The sequence below is a fragment of the Hetaerina americana genome, unplaced genomic scaffold, assembly GCF_022747635.1.
Source record: "Hetaerina americana unplaced genomic scaffold, ioHetAmer1.1.p SCAF_22, whole genome shotgun sequence".
In the NCBI taxonomy this organism is placed as follows: domain Eukaryota; kingdom Metazoa; phylum Arthropoda; class Insecta; order Odonata; family Calopterygidae; genus Hetaerina; species Hetaerina americana.
Genome location: NW_027286786.1, coordinates 4,825,628 through 4,847,029, shown reverse-complemented (window position 1 = coordinate 4,847,029; position 21,402 = coordinate 4,825,628). Strand labels below are relative to the sequence as shown.

Below are 21,402 nucleotides of genomic sequence, written 5' to 3'. Positions count from 1 at the left end.
AAACGTCGCGCACTCGTCATGAACGGCAGAGATCTTCCACCGACGAGACAATTCCTTTCTAGCCACCCGCTGCGTACGACGTCTGAGCGAAAATTGAACCATTACTCCGCAACGAGGTCATCGCCATTGATAGCATGTCATTCATTCGCAGTTGAGGAGTGTGTATCACAACGTCTACATCATAAACAGTTATCCTCAAGTGTAACGAAACCTGTTACTACTAAAGTGTTTCTATTTTTAGTCCTCTACTCTCCGTTGAGATGGCCTCGCGCTAAACGTCGCATCTTCATCAGGCATTTGATTATAGTCCATCAGTCCGCCATCCACATAATTGTAGTCCCACTGTAAGCCACTTATCATGGAGGGGAGACATGCTCCACCACTTCTGCGTAAGTTCAGCTGCTTCTGGGCAATTCATCGATTCGAAGGAGAAAGGAAATGGAAAGGCAATTGCAGACAATTTTACGTTTGAACTTAAAACTTTAAAAGTTAAAGATAAATTATTTTCAATTACTAATCACCATCAGTAAAGAATAAGAGTTCTCCATGATTGAGGCAAAAATATAATCTCAATAATATGTGCGCCTCTCACGTACTTCTAAAATGGCTGCTGCGAATGAAAGATCCTGGAACCGCGCAGGGAAGAGGAATGGCGGCAAAGGAAGCATCCGGCGTCCCTCACCCTTCCGGGGCGCATGCGCGCGAATCACGCGCCGCAGAGGGCGAGCGAGCCCTTCCCTTTCTCCTAAGTGAAAGCAATCTCGAGTCATTCCAGGGAACTTGATTACAAGTACTGTTTTCCTTCCTCGCTACAGGTCTTCCCTTCGCCTTCGACCCACCCGTCGATTTCCTCACGCGTGCTCTTCTGGTGCTCATCAATCCCCATATTCCTCGGGAGGCCCTCAAAACTACATGACATGGCATTCACATGACCAACTCGTTCTTTATCTCTCCTCTCATGAGCACAAAAACCACTCGACCACACCAAGCACTGCCTTAGATCCGCAGTTATGGCTGACCCAAGTAGGAGTAGTAAGGCGGCCGACAGATGAGGTCATTTGCGCCATAGGGGATGGACAGGAAAGGATGAAGGGTGGAGAGACACCCGGCGTCGGCATTAGCTTACTCTTTACGTAAGGGGTCCGCAGCTTAACGTCCCATCCGACGGGCGGCGCACTCACTCAAAGTGCCATCCACAAACCACCTCAAGTAGGGATCGAGATACCTCTGAAAATATTCAACACCGCCGGGATTTGAACCCGGGCCCTCTGGGTGGGAAGCCAGTACGATAGCCACCGCAACAATCCCGATCCCTAGCAGACCCAAGTTTCGCTGCCAAATAACGCGTAATGTTATGAGGACAGTACTTTTGCTCACTGCCATCTTTTCTGCATTAGCCAAACATTCGTTTTTTTATAATACAGACTTGCCTCCCTTTAAATATATTAATATATCCCACCATCTTACGCAAACATTCTTCCAAATCATATGAATACATCAACATGTTCAATGAGTTATTTCGCCAATCACACTCCCAATGCAACCGTTATCCTGGCCACTCCCTGCGCTGTGCACGCATTCATTCCACTACCTCACTCGAACTATTTCAGGCACCAGAGAAAACGTTTATCTCCCCAATATTTATCATCCAAGCATTACAATTATTTGCTCACTCTGTCATCACCCTAATTCATTTGCGTGGCAATTGCGACCACATGCGAATATGGTTACGGAATTGGTGCACAGCAGTGATACCCATTGCAGTTCCAACATGACCCAAAAGAGCTTCGATTAGTATGTTACATACATGTACTTACGACCGCTCTATGGCTTGAAGGCCAACCGTTTTTTTAATCCTTACTCTTGCTTTCGCTCCTTCAAACCGCAACATACACACTTTCGAGTTGGTTAATACCAGGTGTGCGCCCGTAAATGGAGGTCCCTTCCGAAAGACATCCTCCCGCCTCGGCCATCCAAACGCTCTCGGAAATAGAGAGAAGGCATTGTTTTCAACCAAAACTTTTGTCTTTATCCATATCTTTCACAGAATGACAAGTAAATGAGTACATTTAGAAACTATTTAATGCAGATGCCCAAGTACTCGACTCGCGCATAAATTAAACACCATTGAACTTTTAATTTTTAAAATTGAAGTTTTAAATGTTTAAACCTTAAACGTATCCGAACTTTTATTTCGCCCATTTTTAAACGCCACAATTTATAATTTGTAGCGCATTACATGATATTTTTTGGGGAGTACTTTCTCATTTAAGAAAGAAAAATTTTTTAAATATTTTTCGGCAGAACGGTTTCAATGTAGACTTATTGATTGCCGTACATCTGGGGGAAGAATCAGCGCGAGCAGGCGAATACCCTTCTTTAATCTGAACGCCATGCTTAATTATGTTGCCTAAAATTTTGAAACGACTACATTTTTTAACATTTTCATGTTAAAGTTGTATAATTTCAAACTTTTCAAAGCGCAGATTTTTATTTCACTCACTTTTTGGTCTAATATCTTAAATTTTAGTGTATTTAATTGCACTTTGAGGTTGTTCTTTTCCATTTAAGAAAGAAAAATGTTTACCTTTTTCGGTAGGAATGTATTAATCTACAGCTACATAATACCCCGCAAGCCGTCGTAAAGAAGTGTGGCTGGGGGTGGTAGGTCACCAGACATTCCTCATATATTCACTCTATTTCGTCATGAACCCCGCGATGCACCAAAAGCCGCGTGGAAAGGGGGCGACCGAACACAAATCATTCAACATGCCTACATACTATATTACGAGTATTAAATGGTTAGCAGCAACCTACGAGGGTAATCCCAAATGATTTTGCACGCAGCTAACGTGGCTCTAAAGAGATTAAAGGACGGAAAGGAAGACAAATGAGGAATTTCTTTGAATAATGGGGAAGGAGAGGGGATCAAATAAGTATTTTGTTCCTCCTAAATAAGCAAAACCCGACATTCCTATCCTATTCATTCCCTTACTCGTTTGCCCAACATTGACTCCTCTTCAACAAGCCATTGTTGCCAATCAATATGCTCTGCATCCATCATTCCTGACTCATTAAGATTTCTCCCAACAACCCCCCCTCCTCACCCACCATATTCCCTCGGTTGTTTTCATCTACATCTACATAATACCCCGCAAGCCGCCGCAAGGGCGTGTGGCGGGGGCTGTTAGGTCACCAACCGTAAAAAAGAAAAATACCACATGCAAAAAAACAACACGGAAAATTACACCCACAGCAGCGCACACACTCATGCAAAAATCCCTTCATCCAATACTCATGCAAACACATATACCGCAAAACAACTAAAAAACTGCACCCCAGGATACAGCACGAAAGCCATCCTAAAACACGCAAGCCAGGGCACAACAAGCAAGAATGTGAAACATCACTACCACATGAACATGCACCACAAAACACTCTACCCCTGAGGATACTGTAAAAGGCAGGGAATGCGACCCAACGTTGCAGGTAGCAGGAATTTGCCCCCGCGGAGAGGGACGAGTGATTGAAAGGGAAACTTAAAAACAGATGAACAGAACACGAATGAGGTCATTCGGAAAGAATGGGTTATTATAGCAAAACACATAAGGTTAGTGGAAGAGCATGCATTTAAATAAAACTAATTATTTTTTAGACGCTGAGGGTGGCAAGTGGAATTTTTGCTATCTATAACCCTGCAGTTGCTCTCCCGTATTGTCCGTGGGAAGGAGTCCTTGAGTCGGCTAGTTCTGGCATCTATTTCCCGAATTTTATATGCATGATCCAAGCGACTAATGTATGTAGGAGTACGAATAATTTGCGAGACCTCGGTGCTGAAACATGCGGATCTAAATTTATTTAATAATTTCAATCTTGCATTGAATCGTCTCTCAGCCAATGATTCCCACCCCAAATCCATGAGCATTTCGGTGACGCTTTGCGTTTTATCGTAGGAATTTTTTACAAAACGGACTGCCCGGCGTTGAACCTTCTCAATTTCCCGAATGAGACCTTTTTCACTCGGATCCCACACGCTGCATGCGTATTCTAAATGAGGCATTACAAGAGCGTGGTAACAACGTTCCTTGACCTTCGAGTCACTTTGGCCGGCAATGCGTCTAATGAATCCCAATTTTTTATATGCTTGACCGCAGACTTTACGTATGTGAGTCCCCCAAGTTAAGTCTTTTGTGAATGTGACACCTAGGTATTTTACCGTATCAACTACTGCTAGGTCACCTCCAGCTAATTTGTAAGCAATTCCCGTTGATCTTTTAAAGAAATTTACCACTGAACATTTATTATAATTTAGAGTCAATCCCCAGTTAGAACACCATTTAGTAATACAATCTAAATCCTGCTCTAGAATAAAACGATCCTCATCCCCAGATATCTCCCGATAGATCACCGTGTCATCCGCGAACATCCTAATTTTACTTTTCACTTCGCGGTTTAAATCGTTAACAAAAATCAAGAAAAGTAACGGCCCGATCACACTTCCCTGAGGTACCCCCGACGTGACTCGAACGCTGTCGGAACTAGCGCCATCAAGGACTACCCTCTGTTCCCGCTCTGAAAGAAAATCTTTAACCCAATTTATGGCGCCCTTGTTTATACCCGCGACCTTTAATTTATGAATGAGTTTACCATGTGGGACCTTATCAAATGCCTTTTGAAAATCTAAGAAGATGGCATCCACTTGCCTACCTCTCTCACCCGATAAGAGTAAATCATGTGTAAATAATCCTAATTGGGTTTCGCAGGAGCGGGTTTTCCTGAATCCGTGTTGATTGTCACTTAAAAAGTTAATATTGTCAAGGTGTCTCATTATTGAACTGACAATTATGTGCTCTAAGATTTTGCAACAGATAGAAGTGAGAGATATAGGTCTGTAATTACTGGGATCCTCCCTGTCACCACCTTTAAAAATAGGCGTTATTTGCGCGGTTTTCCAAATCTTAGGTACTTTGCACTCCTTGAGGGATTTTTTAAATATAAACTCAAGGTACGGGGCAATGTTTGGAGCTAAATGTTTTATCACCCTAGCTGGTATATTTTCGGGACCCGGGGATTTGTTGGGTTTAATCTCGTTAAGCAATTTTAGAATTCCTTGTTGGTCCACTGTTATTTTTTCCATGGGTGGAGTATGTATTGTTTCTTGGAGATGTGCGGTGGCAACATCATTCGAGAAAACGCTTTGGAGGAATGAATTTAGGATGTTAGCTTTACCCTCACTGTCTGTATGAATTATATTGCTACAATCCCTTAAGCAAGCCACGGTTTGTTTACTCCCATTTACTTCCCTAACATATGACCAGAAAGCTTTGGGGTCAGTGTCCAAGTGCTCGCAAAGTACTTTGCGTTTAAAGTCCAGTAAAGCGTTACGTAATTGTGTTTTGTTTTCAATTTTAGAGGATCTATATGTGTCCCATAATTGTTTATTCTCAGGGGATGATGTGTTCACGCCTGCCCTCTTTACCCTAGAGCGTAGCATTCTCTGCTTTCGAAGGGCTTTTCTAACGTCTTTATTGTACCACCTGGGGTCGCGATTTGCTTTAACGTATTTTCCTTCAAGTCCATTCCCCCTCTTCCATCTCTCTCCAAAACCACGCTTCAAAAGCCCCCAATCGATGCCTGTCTTCTTGCTTCAACAAACAAGTTTCCAGGCCATGCAAAACCACGCTCCATAGTATTCACTAGTCCGTCCTCAACATCTTTGCTCAATATTATACATGTCACCTCCTCCGTGAAGAGGTTTCCATGCCAAATGCAATTCTTCTTTCTATGCTCCTCTTAATTGGACCATTTTGCGCCTAAACACTTTCCACATTGTTAAACTATTCCACCTGCTCTAGTTTATAAACTCCCATGTTAATATTTGGAGCGGTGGCCCCAAATGTGGCGACCGCCAGGACGTCAAACCCTAAATGCGATAGACTCGTTTCCCTCGGGTCGATTCTTTCGGGTCACTCAGAATCGAACGTGACATCAAAGTGGATGAAGTTCTCTCGGGTTTCCAGCAGGGTAAGGTGAACAGCAGTCAATTTGTCGATGGATGCCTCTGCCATCGTCTTCAGGGTCCCTGATGAAGTAGGCAGAGTTAGCCGTGGAAGCGTTGGCCGCTGATGTCGTGTCGCTGACACGACAGGAAATCCGGGAGAATATCATCAACGCCCTTCGCCGGGAAGGCACCAGTTTGGAAGAATTTGCGCAGATAGGAATTTTAAATCGTAAGAGTATATAGAAAAACTGTCCCAAAAGAGGCGGGACATATTTTTTCCCGGATAGATAGACGGATGGCGGTTTCTCTGGCTGGGTTCGAGGGAGAGGTGTCCCAGGAAAGGCTGGAGGTCAGTAGTAGTTTGCTCCCAGGCTTTTTGGAGTGCGGATCGTTCCTTTGCGAAACCTCTGTCACATAACCTCGTTACGCACGGTCATGAACCGGCTATTGGAAGAGCTTCACGCCATCACATTTTGTATGAAACTGGGCAAACCCGGGAAAGAGACCCATGATACCCTCAAGGCAGTTTATAGTTATAATTCCATTTATACATCGGGTGTTTTCGAGTGGCACAAGTTGTTTCGGAGAGTGGTAGAGAAGGTGTTTAAGACGCCGAACATTCAAGACGCCCTTCGACCTCAAATAGTGATGAAAATCTTGCAAGTGAAGGCTTTATTGGACAGGGTTCGCAGATTAAGTGTTGGCATGGTGTCTGATGAACTTGACATTCCTAAAAGTGATGTGCAGCGACTTGTGACCAAAAATATGGTCGTCATGAGGAAGGTGTGTGCGAAGTTGGTGCCGCGAGTGCTCTCGGACGAAGAACAAAAGGAAACTCGCACGCGGATCTACCAAGAGCTTCTCGACCATGCCTCAGCCACCCTACAGCCCTGACATTGTCCCACCAGACTTCTTCCCCTTCCTCTGCTTCAAAGCCGTGCTGAGAAGACGTCACCACGGCTCGGTGGAAGCGTTACAACAGGCCGTGACGAGGAAGCCTCGAAGTATTCCGTACGCCGCCTTCGAGAAGGCGTGCGAGGCGTGGAAAACCAAGTGGCAGTCGTGTGTGTGTGTGTGTGTGTGTGTGTGGACGCACAAGGGTGCAACTACTTCGAAGGCTCTTATGAGTGAATGTATTATAACTGGCAACACATTTTTTTAATCAACCTCAGTCCTACCACCTTCGGGACAGAACTCGTACATACAATCTCTGAAAATGTAACGTGATAGCATGCGTTTCAATACGGTTTCGTGGAGCGCTTCTAAAAAATCCATTAAAAAGTTAAGTTTAGTATACATTTCCCCACTCCCCTTCCAATTAGCTGCATAATAATTCAGGTAGAATGGTCCAATCAAATTGTAATGGTACTACGGTTTACGGTAACAAGTAAGTTTGTCATCATTCAATTTTAAGAGATGTTAGTTACTAACTCATTTCCCGGGATACTTGGATAATCAAGGCCATCCGGTTGCTAAGCATTGTTTTCGATTTCCAGGAAAGAATTACAGTAATGAAACATCACAGGGTTCTATCATAAATAATGCACTGTGGGAAACATCTGATTTATCACACATTTTTTAATTAAATGTTTATTTAGGATATTATTTCAAACTCGCGATTTCATGATTTTGATTTCGAAGTTGCATTCCAAGTGCGTAATCATGAAAAATAAACATCTATTATTATGATGCAACAATTTCAGAGTGTAAAAATCATTCGCCTTGACTGGGACTCGAACCCAGATCCCTCAATATCCGGTCGAGTGCTTTAGCCACTTAAGCTACCGAGGCGTCCTCTTAAACTCTGAATTTTTGGGGCTTTTAAAGGAACTAGATGTTGTGACGAAATGCCGTACATACAATGTCACAGGCATTCGTATTCGTGCGCGAGGCGCCACAGTCCACGAGGTTAAAGCCAACTTTAAACACTTATGGTGTTTACACTTTGACAAATTCCAAAGAAACTGCGGGAGATGCTGCAACAGTAACTTTTAACGGAGTCATCCGCTAATGTGCATTTCCATGCAACAATTTCAGAGTGTAAAAATCATTCGCCTTGACTGGGATTCGAACCCGAATACGAATGCCTGTGGCATTGTATGTACGGCATTTCGTCACAACATCTAGTTCCTTTAAAAGCCCCAAAAATTCAGAGTTTAAGAGGACGCCTCGGTAGCTTAAGTGGCTAAAGCACTCGACCGGATATTGAGGGATCTGGGTTCGAATCCCAGTCAAGGCGAATGATTTTTACACTCTGAAATTGTTGCATTGAAATGCACATTAGCGGATGACTCCGTTAAAAGTTACTGTTGCGGCATCTCCCGCAGTTTCTTTGGAATCTATTATTATCATAAAATACGGCCAAATATTGTTTTATGATGCATTGTAACCCATGTGCACACACCGACACGTAGTCACCGGAGGAATTACGTGTATTGTAATACCAATAGGAAGAAATAATTACAAGAAACATATTGATAGTTGAGAATCAGAAGAGATAGATGAAGAGAGGAAGTGAGCGTACGGCTTGCCCATCAAGAATAAGTGAGTCTAATGGAGCCTTGCGCGAGTAAGGCCAAATGATTAATAAGGATTAGCATCTCATTGAACGTTGGTGTCGGGGGGATTATTAGGGTCCTTACTTAGTTTAATGACACTTTCCATTATAGCAATTATTTCGACCACTTACCCTTATTCAGACTTATGAAACTGTGTACTGAGGGATGAATAGTTCGGATGGGCAGTTTTAAGAAGAGGTGTAAGGCAGGGGTGTCCGTCATCATGGGCGCTGTTTAAACGATATGTGGAGGAAATGATTAAGGAGGCACGAGAAGAACTGGAGATGGGAATGAAAGAAAGTTGATCGACCGTAAGTTAATCAGTCAGCCAAAGGGAAGAAAGCATTGATGAGAGCACTCGAAGGTCAGTGCAATTGGCTGGTATGAGAAAAATGTAAACACAACAAAGGTTATGCGGTTTTCGAGAAAGAGAAAAGTCAAAGAAAATTTTAGATTCAATGAAATGATGCTTGGGGAATGTGATTAGAGCTTCGCTTTTCCACGTCAGTTAGGCCCCGACTAGGGCACGCTTCGGGTGCAAAGGGCAGGGCACGCTGCAGGTGCATTGGGTCCTCAAAAGGCAGGTTTACTTTTGAAAATTAGATGAAGTGCAACTTGGGACAGCTAGGTTTTTGAAAGTTGTTTAGGACAAGGTGGCCATCTCAGGATATTATCGGAATAATTTGGAATGGAAGCCACTAGTTGTCCGTAGGCTTAAATACAGGTTAAATTTTCTGCGTCAATTTGAGGCAGGTTACTTATCTAAGGATCTTAAAGACATATTATAGGCCTCGTCTCTCTATGGTAGATCCTATCACGGCGTAAAACCATGGATAATAGCGATAGAATGGATAGATTTAAAATGGCATTTTTTCCTCGCACGATTAGAGATTATAATAGATATGGCCGCCGGCGCAAAGGGTATAATTACCACCGGTACTGTTTATATTATGTCGTTATCCTTCATGAATTTTAAGTAGACCGATCTTTTTAACGCTCCTTCCGCATTATTTGAATAAATGCATCCTGTTATTGAATATCCTTGCACCATATAAGAAGTACCTACTTTCGTGTGATTACTTTTCATCCAGTGCATGATCGAACTGATATTTGTGTAAAGGTGTCATGATTGCGAGAGTGCATGCACGGTTGGTGACCTAACACCCCCCGCCATACGCCCCAGAGGTGGCTTGCGGGGTATTTTGTGGACGAAGATGTAGATAATGGCAAAAGCACTCTATGAACTCTACGCACTCATTTACAAAATCAGAGATTTCCTTAGTAAACTCTAGGATCTGCGAAATGACCTGAACTGAGAGGAAGTAGGAATATTCGGAAATGACCCTTTCACATCGGTGGGGCAATCGTGATTCCCCGTGCCAAGGAGAGGTGACTCTTTCGTGGGACATGAACTGGCTTGTGAAGAAATCAGCGCCATCAATGCAAATCGCCACTAACATCCCTCATTGAACAAGCATTAATAGTTGTTACTGGATCGACCAGAGAGAGTAGAGGGGTGATAATTGGAGAGTGGGCTTGGGGAATTTGGCTCGTGGTCTCTCGGCATTGGCGTGCGGTTGATCGGGGTGTTCACCTCGGCACCTCCTTTCCTTTATTCGCATGGGGAGGGGCCAGTAGGACAGGCACTCTAGTCAATATGAAATATAGGATAGGCATGATAGTTATGAGGAGTGAATAGTTTGAAATTAGGGTTTCCTGAGAAACGACCAGCAAGCACGCCGTACCACAGTGACACTATGGCCCCTATGACTGGCCGCGGGAATCCTTAATATGACAATGTATCCCAGTAAGTATGAGGAGGGATTTACTGTATTCTTCACTTCACTTTTGTATTTTTATAAACTAACATTGAACAACATTTTGCCATTAAAATCTCAATTTTGTTAAGACAATGGTGACATCAAATTATCAAGAACATCACGAGAAGTTCCGTAGGCGAAACTTCACTCGGCGTCTAATCCGCCTTACGCACCAGGTTTGTTTGAAAAGTTTCGGAAACAATGTTTTCCCGACTGAACGAGGTATGTCCAATGAATACGCGAACTGATGCCATTAAAAGCTTTCTTTTGCAAAATTTAGTCTGCATCGATTTCGTCCCCTTCAAAGTACTACCTATGCGTAGCACTTATTCCATCTTCTTTTCCACTGTTTAAAGCACCTTTGGAAGTCCTGGGCACTTCGGCTTTTTAGTTTTCTCGTCGTTTCTTGCTTTATTATGTCCACATCTTCCTGATGATGTCCCCATCATCACGTTTTTGCATTTTGGGAACAGGAAAAAGTCGCAGGGGGCGAGATCTGGCGAATAAGGAGGATGATCAAGGATGGTGATTGAATTTTTTGCCAAAAACTGGAGAACAATCAATGCTGAATGTGCAAGTGCATTGTCATGGTGAAGGATCCATTCATCGTCTTGAGTGAAATTTGGTCGCACCGGAGACACGCGATCTCTCCAACGCTTGAGAACTGTAAGGTAAAACTCAGCATTTACTGTTTGTCATTCAGAAAGAAATGTATTACGAACAACACCTTCGACATCAAAGGAAACCAGGAGCATTACTTAGATTTTCGATCGGCGTTTTCTTGATTTTTTGGTTTCATTCAATCCACTTGAAAACGGATGTTTTCTTCATTATCACCGTAAACAACTGTCAATATTTCAGTAATTTCTTTATAATATTTACCGCACTTCACCAAAAACTTGATGCTGACTCGTTGCTCCGTGATTTCGTCAATTTCCATTTTCGACAAGCAATAAAAACGAGGACGACAGAAACTAACATAACTGGCACCATGCGCACAGCACGACGATCCGCCAAGCACAGGAGGCTCATTGGTTCTCAGGCAACTAGCGCCGCTAGTAGGCGGGGTTATACTCCGCGTCATCGCCGCTAGATTGCACCAGGTTAGCGTATTCATTGCAAGACCTCATACGTCGTAGAGCGCTCGCTACACGCAGGCCCTGCGGTAAGGGGTCTGACCTTCGACGCGTTTCAAGTGCGAATCGCCTGCGAGCGTTCATATGACTAGTGTCTGAGTGGACCCATGTCTAGTGAATCGGTCCAAGCTCAAAATGCAGCGAACGATTGAACAGCTGTACGCCATCAAATTTTACGTTGGACTGAAGAAATCGGATGCGGAGACGTTGGGCATCATTCGCCAAGGGTTCAAAGATGAAAGTATGTCACAAACTCCATGTTTTAAGTGGCACAAGCCTTTCAAAGGCGGCCGAAGCACTGTAGAGGACGAGCCCCGCGCTTAAACGGCCGTCGACGTCAAGAACCGACGACAACGTGTGCATGAAGTGCTGAATTCAGACCGCCGGTCAAGTTCGCGCATGATCGCAGATCGTCTGTTGGCATTGATAAGATGACAGTGCACACCATTATCGTATATCACTGAAAATTTGGCGATGCGTAAGATCTGCGCTAAACTCGTCCTCCCGAAGGTATTTGGACGGACGACACCACCCTGGTACCTTAAGTGTCGTCAAAGAAGCTTGCATGCGTGCCCTAAAGGACCTTGCGGAATCCTACCTTCTGGGAGCCTTCGAGTCGTGAAGAAGCCCCAAAAGGGCAAAAGTGTGTGTCGACGTTCTCAAGGGATGCACTCGTTGAAGAATAATGAGGCAATGTATCAATATTTCAAGTAAATCTGTTTTCCGAAATTTTCCCGATACATCTTTACAAACCTTGTATAGCAATAGTGGAGACGGAGGAGGGTGATAGCGGTTAATGTTTTCCTTCTTAAGAATACAGAAGAGATGGTTCAATTTTCAATCTAATTGGAATACATTAAGTGAGGCTTGCCCTGCACTGTAAGTTTTTCACTCATATTAATGAAAGGCGTAGTTGGGAACGGCACAGTTATTAACGGAAAACGGGCGGCAGAAAACTTTCCATCAACTTTTGACAGCTTTTCCTAGTCTATATAAAGCAATAAAAGCGAGAAACTGTCGTTGTTTTAAGTCTGAGTATTTTAAGAGTTTAATATTCCAGTGTTGTATTCCGTGTAAATGGTAGGTATTTTTTGCTTCGTTTTTATCGGCTTTTTTCAATTATCGCCCGTTTTGGTTCGGTTTTCAAAGTTCTCGGACTCTTGCAATGTATCATATGGAAATAATACGCAAATTGACAATAGAATTAATAAGAAGTGATATAAGAAATTGAAACAACTTGTAGCAATGGAAACAAAAACTAGTAGTTGATAGCATGAGCTCAAAACTAGGCAGGGTGTGATACGGGCGTGACACGGGGAAGTTCGGCAGGGGCACTGCTATTGTAGTGTGGGTTTCTCGGAAACCCCCACTATTGGTTAACTCTCCCAAGGAGCACCCCCCAGCATACCAGACAATGTATGTTGATGTAGTGCGGGTTTCTCGGAAACCAAGACAAGACAATGTCCACTACCTAATTCCCTTGTTGCTACAATGTAGCTACTTTGAAGTCATCCCTCCCCCCGAAGCCGCGATGCCTTATTAAGCGAGACGCTCCTGGAGCAGGACCCCATTCCTTACCCATTCCTCACTCGATACCCTGTCGTAGTAGTAGCAGTATTTAGGGGAGGCGACCGACAGCTGAGGTCATTTGCGTCATAGGGAATGAATAGGAAAAGATTAAAGGTGGAGAGAAACCCGGCGTCGGCATTAGCCTACTCTTCATAACGAAAGGCGCCAAGGGGTCCGCAGCTTAACGTCCCATCCGACGGACGGCGTACTCACTCAAAGTGCCCTCCACATAGCACCTCAAGTAGGGATCGAGATACCACTGAAAAATATTCAACACCGCCGGGATAAAACCCGGGCCCTCTAGGTGGGAAGCCAGGACATTATGTCTCTGAGTCCGTCGGTCCAGCCTACGACCACACCAGAGACGCCCAGCCTTCCCTGCACCTATCCCGACGACCCGACTCTCTTCCCAATTCCTCACCCGGGATTCCACCCCCGCCTCTGTGTCCGTCGGTCGAACCTACGACCACACCAGAGACGCCCAGCCTTGCCCCGCACCTTTCCCTACGTCCCGTGTCGCCTGTGTCCGTCGGTCGAGCCTACGACCACACCAGAGATTCCCACCCTTGCCCCGCTCGCTCGTCCCTACTCCCCGGTGCCTGAACCCCATAGCTTGAAAAGGGTTAAATAAAGACTCATAAACCGAATACGACTCTCTCATTCTGTGCTACGCTCCCACCAATGATGTCGCGGCCGCCAACCACGCGACACTACCATGATAGCAAAACAAGATTATTAGCTGACGACAAGATATCACATATGCACGAGGCAATACAGATCCCCAGCTGAATGAGGATTGGTACCTTGAGATCCAGACAATATTTCAGAATGGTGTGAAGAATGTGTATTAAAATTGAGCCTTAGGAAAAGTATCGCAATAAACATCTGGGTGAATTGCATCTAACTACAGGATTAAATATAAAATGCACAGGATTGAATTAAGTAACTCGGAAAAATATATGGGTCGGCCCTAAAGAAGGTAGGTTTCTTCAGATAGGTTGTGGGAAAATATAATGATTAAGTGAGAGAGACTGTTTCTTCACTTTGGTAGGACCGCATTTTGAACAGGCGGCCAGCATCTGCGGATACGTGGTGAATTTCCGTTTGGGTTAAATGTGTTTTAGAGAATATCCACTATGTTTGTTAAAAATCACTTCGAGAGGCGAGTGAGATGTCCCGCGGAAGTTGACTCCAAGACGAGACGTAAGACTCTTGGAAAGGTGCAGGGCCCCCGATGTTGCTTTGAATTAGATTGGTATATCCGATCACAAGAATATGAAAATAAGAGAGAGAGAGAGAGAGAAGACACCGACAGATTCAAAGCAGCACTCCTCCTTCCCCTGCACAATACGCATTCAGAACAAAATCGAACCGATTCACCCGGATATATTTACTTCAAGGTAAACATTCAATTATTTTTGTCAAACATGCCCATTATTTCATGGTATAAATAATTATGTATGTGAATAATCGCATGGGCGTTTGTAATTCTGAACTTATCTAACGAATACCTGTGGTGAAAGGAAATTTTTTTTCGTGCAGGGCTGGTGATTTAACACCCCCCGCCACACTCCCTCGCGGCAGCTTGCGGGCTAATGAGTGGATGTCGATGGAATGGATTAAGCTTCCCCGGGAGTCACCTTTACCTCAGAAAGTTCACGGGGAAATCACGCAATCAATTGGTATACATATTCATATTTTTTACAAGGATATGTAAACTTATGAAAACTAAAAATTTTGTAAAAAGCCAAAGCAGGTACGACCAGCAAATTTGCAGTGTTCATAAGTCGTACTCCTCTTGAATACGCAAGTAATCCGATAACAAACTATGGCAAATCCTGCCAAATACGCGAGAATCCCTGGATGTCCCTAGGTGTGCTGCGGGTGTTCCTCGTGGAGGTTTTTCGGTGTCTCACACCTGGAAGGCGACACCTCGTGAGACTCTTGCCGACATGTTCAACATTACCAACTAGAATAAAGGATTCATTCTTCAACATTTTAGAGCGTGTAAAAAGTTGGGACTAAAATTTCGACATGTAGATGTGGCTTTTGTGATGTGACCTCTGTGATGTGACATTTGTAGATGTGAATTTTGTGATGTGACGCTGGGGATTGTGACCATAATGGTGTGCATGGCCATGGATGAATACTTGTACAACTTCCCTCTTCTTACTTTCCAGTCCTGCAATTGATGTGGCGGAGGTCTATCGTGCCAAGACGCGGATACGGTTCATTTTCTCCCTCCTTTTGCGCATGCAAAAGAACCTTTACAGTGGGCATTGTTAACGTTTGTTTGGCAATAGTCTTTCCGCTAGCATGCATATGGATTTGCACGTCTTTTTTGGGTTTTTTCGATGAAATATTTCGCCTTTTTCTTAGCCCTTTAACCACCTTTCCTCTTCTCTATGCCTTCTTTTCCCATCCCACTTGACACTTGCACACTGAAAAAAAACGTTTCGGTGAATCGCGGGGTATTTACGTGGATAGGATTCCAGTGGCAACCCATTCGAGCCGACACAAAAGTCCAGTTACTGGAGCATCGGCTCTCGGAAGGAACGGAAGGAAAAGACCGCTTTCCCGCGGCGTCGTTCAGGCCGTGGGGCTCTCCCGCCACCGCGGTCGGGATCCAAGCGACGTGGGAGGAACGAGAGTCGAGCCTCTTGCGCCGTAAGCGACATTTCTCCTTTCTCTAAATCTGGGCTCTCCAACCTGTTGACGTATCTCGCGAGGCACTAGCAAATCACTCCCTGCATTGGGAAGCTATAATTGCCAGCTGGACGAGAGATCGGATTCAGTGAGGGAGAGGGGGTGCCCGAGGGCCACGCGGCCGGGTTTCCCTACCCCCCCCACCCCGCGCCTGAGGGTTGAGGGGAAGATGCAGTGGGCGTGGTGTGACGTGACGAACGATCGGTAATATATTGAATTGACCCGTGGGCAAAGGGAAATCCTCAGCTTATAGTCCGAATTCCCCCATCTTACCCCTCCACTGAGCACTGCACTTCCGACCAATCGCGCATTGGTAATGGCTTCGCCAATTTGGCGCGCCCGCGACACCTACCCCTCACGATCAACGTGCGCTCCCTTCCCACAATTCCAAATGCCTTCGACACCCCACCCCCGGCCACTCCCCCTCCTCCTCCTCCGTGCCGGCCGACCTTCCTGCACCATCCGCTCTCGACTCTCTTTCTCTCCCCTCCACCCCCTCCCCCCGCGCTCAACTCCTCCACAATATCCGCACGTTCCCGCCAAACCGAAAAACCTTCGTACCTTCCCACTTATCCCCTTCGCGGCGGGAGGGGGTGGGGGGAGTGCCTATTTAAGACAAGGATCGGCGTGCGACTCCTTTAGTTGACCACCTCGAGGGCCTAGTGTCCATCCACCTCGCTTCTCTCTCTCCCTCCAGCCCTCGTCGGCCGTACCGAGTGCCCGTTTCGGCGAGTCGGACGGACGGACGAGCGTCTTTGGCCATCCCCACACACACACGCGAGACCCCGTGTCCACAGCGGGCGTGCCGTAGTGTGCCAACGTTGGGAGAACTCCGAAGACAGAGAGATCAACGAGCGACGGTTCCAAGAGTCGCCGAGAATATTTCCACCGCGAGTGTGCTTGCGCAGTCTTAGTTGGCGAGGCGGGATAGGATTTCTCGAGCGAGTGAGTCCCTTTGTTCGTGAAGATCGAGGATGGCGCCGCAGGAGAACAGCAGCCCGCCCATGAGCCCCCAGCTGGAGAGGGACGCACTGGAAGGGAACGAGAAGGGGGGGTGCCCATTGGGCGAGGGCACTGAGAAACAGCCGCATCCATCGTCCCCGGTCCCGGAGCAGCCGCCGCCCAAGGATTTCGACGACCTACTGCCCCTCCTCGGCGAATTCGGCCTCTACCAGAAGGTGCTCTTCCTCCTGCTAGCACCCTTCTGCTTCTTTGTGGGATACGTCTACTTCAGCCAAATCTTCATCACACTCACGCCGGACCATTGGTGCAAAGTTCCCCAGCTGGAGGGACTCACCGTGGAGCAAAGGTGAGTGCAGCGCACTCTGCCCCAATATCCACGGTCCTCCGTGCCCCACGCCCCTACCCTTTGACCGCGGAGGCGATGAACGCGAATGCCTCCCTAACGAGGAGCGGAGAAGGGGGTAATGAAGAGTTTTGTCGCGGGTCCTATACTCCACGTAATTTCCCATAAAAATGTGTTCATTATGTCAAAATTTTTATTGGATTAATTTTAAATCTCTGCAGATGAGATTCCATACAGAAAGCGTACCATGTTCACTCAATGGACTCGTAAAAGACCTTCCGGAGTAATTCAGGGGAATTCTTAGAAAAACCAGGAATTCGTGACAGAGGGGTCAAATGGTACAGCACATGTGGTCGAGATAATAATTAAAATGCTGGATCACACAGAAACAAATCAATTCATTACTCTGTCATTGAGCCAGTTATTTGAATTGTTAAACTTGATTGTTTAATTCCGTGAAAGTCGCACATATCCGTCGTACCAGGTTGTAAAACGCACTTTCCCGCCGTGCTTTATTATGCGGGAAATCACCGGGAATACTGGTGGCAATGTCTATTAACGGCCCCGAGAACCTTTTCAGAAGTTTCCAAATTTAGTTGCACCTCTCTTTCGCCGAGAACTTAAAAAAAAGCGGCAGAGGGACTTTGTATCTATACACCTTATCGCAATGGTTGTGGTTCCACTTTATTTCTCCTATTTAATACATCTGAGAAAATCTTTAGTGAGTAGCATTGACACTTGTTTAAAATTTCCTTCCGGTGAGAGAGGTGGTTGGGCCATCAATATATCCCAAAACCAAAACTCTTTGAGTGTCTCTCTTCATTTTGCGTTTCTAAGTTAGTTATATACACATACATATATATGCATGTTTGTATAAAAAAATATATACATTTAAATATATATATATATATATATATATATATATATATACATACACACACACCAAAGCTATGTGATTTTACGGGTACCAGATCTTCCTGGGAAACCATAACCGGGACAGGGAAAGGAACTGGCCCCCCTACCCTGATGTGTGAATTTTCACACGCCGTATAGGGCTTAGTACTGGATGAACTCTACCATCACCTACTAAACCGACCTTCGGGTTGATTACTGTGTTCATGGTTTTTTATATGGCTGTGTGTGTACTCCGGCGCCACCTTGCACATTTTTTGAAGAATTTTGAGTGGACGTTATATCCCTTTGCCTAACCCTTTAAACACCCTCCCCTCCACCGCCCTACTCAATCCCTCCCTTAACAGTCATTACCCCCCCTTCCTCCCAAAGTCATGCACTGCACCGCCCCTCCTCTGTACACACAGTCGCGTACCTGCCATAGTGCCTAATTATGCTTTAAATCAATCCCGCTCCCGATTCCGGCGCTGCGTTATGCAGACAATCCTCTCCCCCGTCGCATCTGATGGTGTCAATGCACGGTGGACCATGCTGGACCAAAACATGCAATTCTTCTAAGAGTAACGTGCACATTCCGATGCTGTGGACAGTCAAAATGTTATCATCTCTACCGGTTTCTCTCTTCCACGCCTCTTGACCCCAAATTTCACTTCTTCATCTACATAATAACTCGAAAATCGCCGCATGGACGTGTGGCAGGGGGCCCTAGGTCATTAGCCATTCATGCACGATCATTACTCGTGCATCTGCACAGGCACTAGTTAAAGCGTGGCATCGAAAAAAGTTAAACGGGACCTGCAACATGTCTTTAACATCCTCGGATGGGGGACATGGCTCAATTTCACAATATAAATGAAATCTCTATTTCAACCTACGGTGAACCACTGGCTCCAATCTTAATTCTTCCAATAGTGTCGTGACACTGTTTTGTTCTTCATAACAGCTGTTCACAAATCTAGCTGCTCTATGTTTCACTCGATTTACTTTACCAGGATGTAATTGGACAAGAGTGCAGTGATGCAGAAAATTAGGTCGGAGAAATACTACCAAAGGAATATATCGAATGTTGTGGTCTGCAATTACGTTCGTCCAAAATGTGAAGTGAAAAGTGGAGAGTGGAGTAAAGCTCGTTTCCCCTCTCATCGCAATGCCCAAGTATCCTTCTTATAAACCGTATATGCGAACGAACATCCTTCTTATGAATCCTAAATTTTTATTTGATATTCCGCAAATTTCGCGAATACATTTCCCCCGTGATATATTCTCAGTTATCGTATGCCGAATGTTTCTGAATCTGTGATTATTCAAATAATCCACCTGCGCCGCGTTTCGCTCCAAACGGCTTCACCCGTCCATTCCCCTCCCCCCCGTATTCACCCCCCCCCCCACCTTCCCTCGAACAAGGGGGCAGTTTCCGCCTAGAACCGAGGAGTTAGGTGCTCGGGCTTCGCCGCGTTGGCCTTCGATGGATTCGGCGAGTTGTGGGCGAGTCGCCTCTCCTCCTTTACTTGAAATACAGCCACAGCCGAGAGGGAATCGATATAACCGCAGAATTCACAGGAACCAAGCCTAAGAGGTACACCCTCAGGACGTGATAATTCCTGCAAATTGCATAATGTTTTTCAACCATATTTTTTCTGTATGAATCGAACTTTGAGAAATACCCAATGACAACCCATTCGCTTCTTTTCTATACGTAAAATATTTCAAAAGACATTAAAATTGTGTTGACGAACACATTTGTATTTGGGGATCCAAGGAGTATGCAATACAACAAGCACAAGTGTAACACAAGGGTTAAGATGGCCGAATTCGGTGTCATTCCATGAGTCTTTACGTCGCCGGATTTCAGGAGGAAATTGTAATTTCTGAATCCGATAAAATTGTCGAAAGTATTAAGACTCCGGTAATCTTCAAATTTTCTCAAACAGAAGTTTTCCTTCAAGAGTTAAATCCATTAGACTGTGCTTACGTAAAAGATGTTGGCAGTTACGTCACTTAGCTCACAGTATGAATTAAACGTTCACAGTATGAAAACATCTACCAATTTGAGATTTCTTGGCTTAATAACAATAAAAGTCTCGCAACCTGAGCCTTACTTCGGTTGTACCACGATGATGAAGAACGCCCCACGCACCACTGCCAATGCGGACAGCTCCAACTGTACCGCGGAGCGAGTGGAACGCACGCATGGTCTTCGCGCGATGACTCGCAAGTCAAATTGACGCGCACGAAAAATTATATTTTTGTCTTCGACCTTAATAACAAATACCATATTCTTAATCATACTGATTTACCCGTGGTGAATTTGAAGGCTAACTGTTCGCAACTCGGTTCATTTTCAGCCACATTTCCAGATGTCTTTATCTCTAGCAGAAAGTTGAAGGTTGTCTCGTAAGCGATGAGGTCGAAAATGCATATATAGCCCCATTGTACTACGGTGAGAGAGGTCATGTCAGAGATCAAATGCCGATTAGATTTATTTTTTCATTTATTGATTTAGTATTTCGTTTGTTTAATAGAACCATCTTTTTCAAACTCCTTCTGCATCATTTGGATATCCCTGTCCCCTTACTTTAATACTCTTGCATCATATACGAAGCACCTTATTTCGCGCGATGAACTTTTTTTGGGAGCATGATCGAACTGATATTTGTGTAGAGGCGTCATGATTGTGAGAGTGCATGGCTGGTTACCTCACACTCCCCGTCACACACCCTTGCGGTGGCTTGCGGGGTTTCACGAAGGCGTGCATTAAGATGCCATTTATCCCACGAGTGTTAAGGGATCAGAATAAAATCATCCGACCGCACTAGGGAGGGAAATTATATTTATTGTTTCATTCTAAGTAATCTATGTAGTATTTTGCCTTTACTCATCTGCCTTCAGTTTTTATACTCCTTGTTACCTAAGGCTCCTCTCGTATAAGTTATAGGGGTATAGCTCAATTAGATGGCGTAGTTCGTGTATCCGTAGTTATCGTTATGTTCCTTGTTTGAATTATTTTACAGAAATATATTGTGACTAAAAATTTAGAAAACTTAATTTTTGATGTTGCATGCCTGGTGTGCAATCACCATCTGCCAAACACCCTAGTGGTGGCTTGCCGGGTATCATATAGATGTATTCGGACACACCTACACCACTGACCTCGGGCTTAAGGTGCCATTTAATATATTCAATAATTATATCACCCTTTTAATGCTATTACCTATCCAGCTGCTGCCGTTGTCGTACCCAACACACGTATGTCCTCTTTGCGGCCCGCGGGGTAAAACGTAGGTGCAGATGCAACGGGAGGACCAAAACTTTATCGACATCATCGGATAAAACTTGAAATTCTGATAAACGTAAAAGTAAAAATCCTTATGAAAATACATCGCCTGCTGCAGTT

General features: G+C 44.8%; 1 protein-coding gene across 1 annotated transcript in view; it reads left to right on the top strand.

Annotated features, from left to right (window-relative positions):
* The first annotated feature begins 16,455 nt into the window (after positions 1-16,455).
* Positions 16,456-21,402, top strand: part of LOC139689318 (organic cation transporter protein-like) — a 48,705-nt gene continuing 43,758 nt past the window's right edge. Inside the window, exon 1 of the mRNA XM_071586397.1 lies at positions 16,456-17,099. Coding sequence (XP_071442498.1) covers positions 16,765-17,099 — 335 coding nt within the window. The 5' untranslated portion in view covers positions 16,456-16,764. The remainder of the gene's footprint in view (positions 17,100-21,402) is intronic.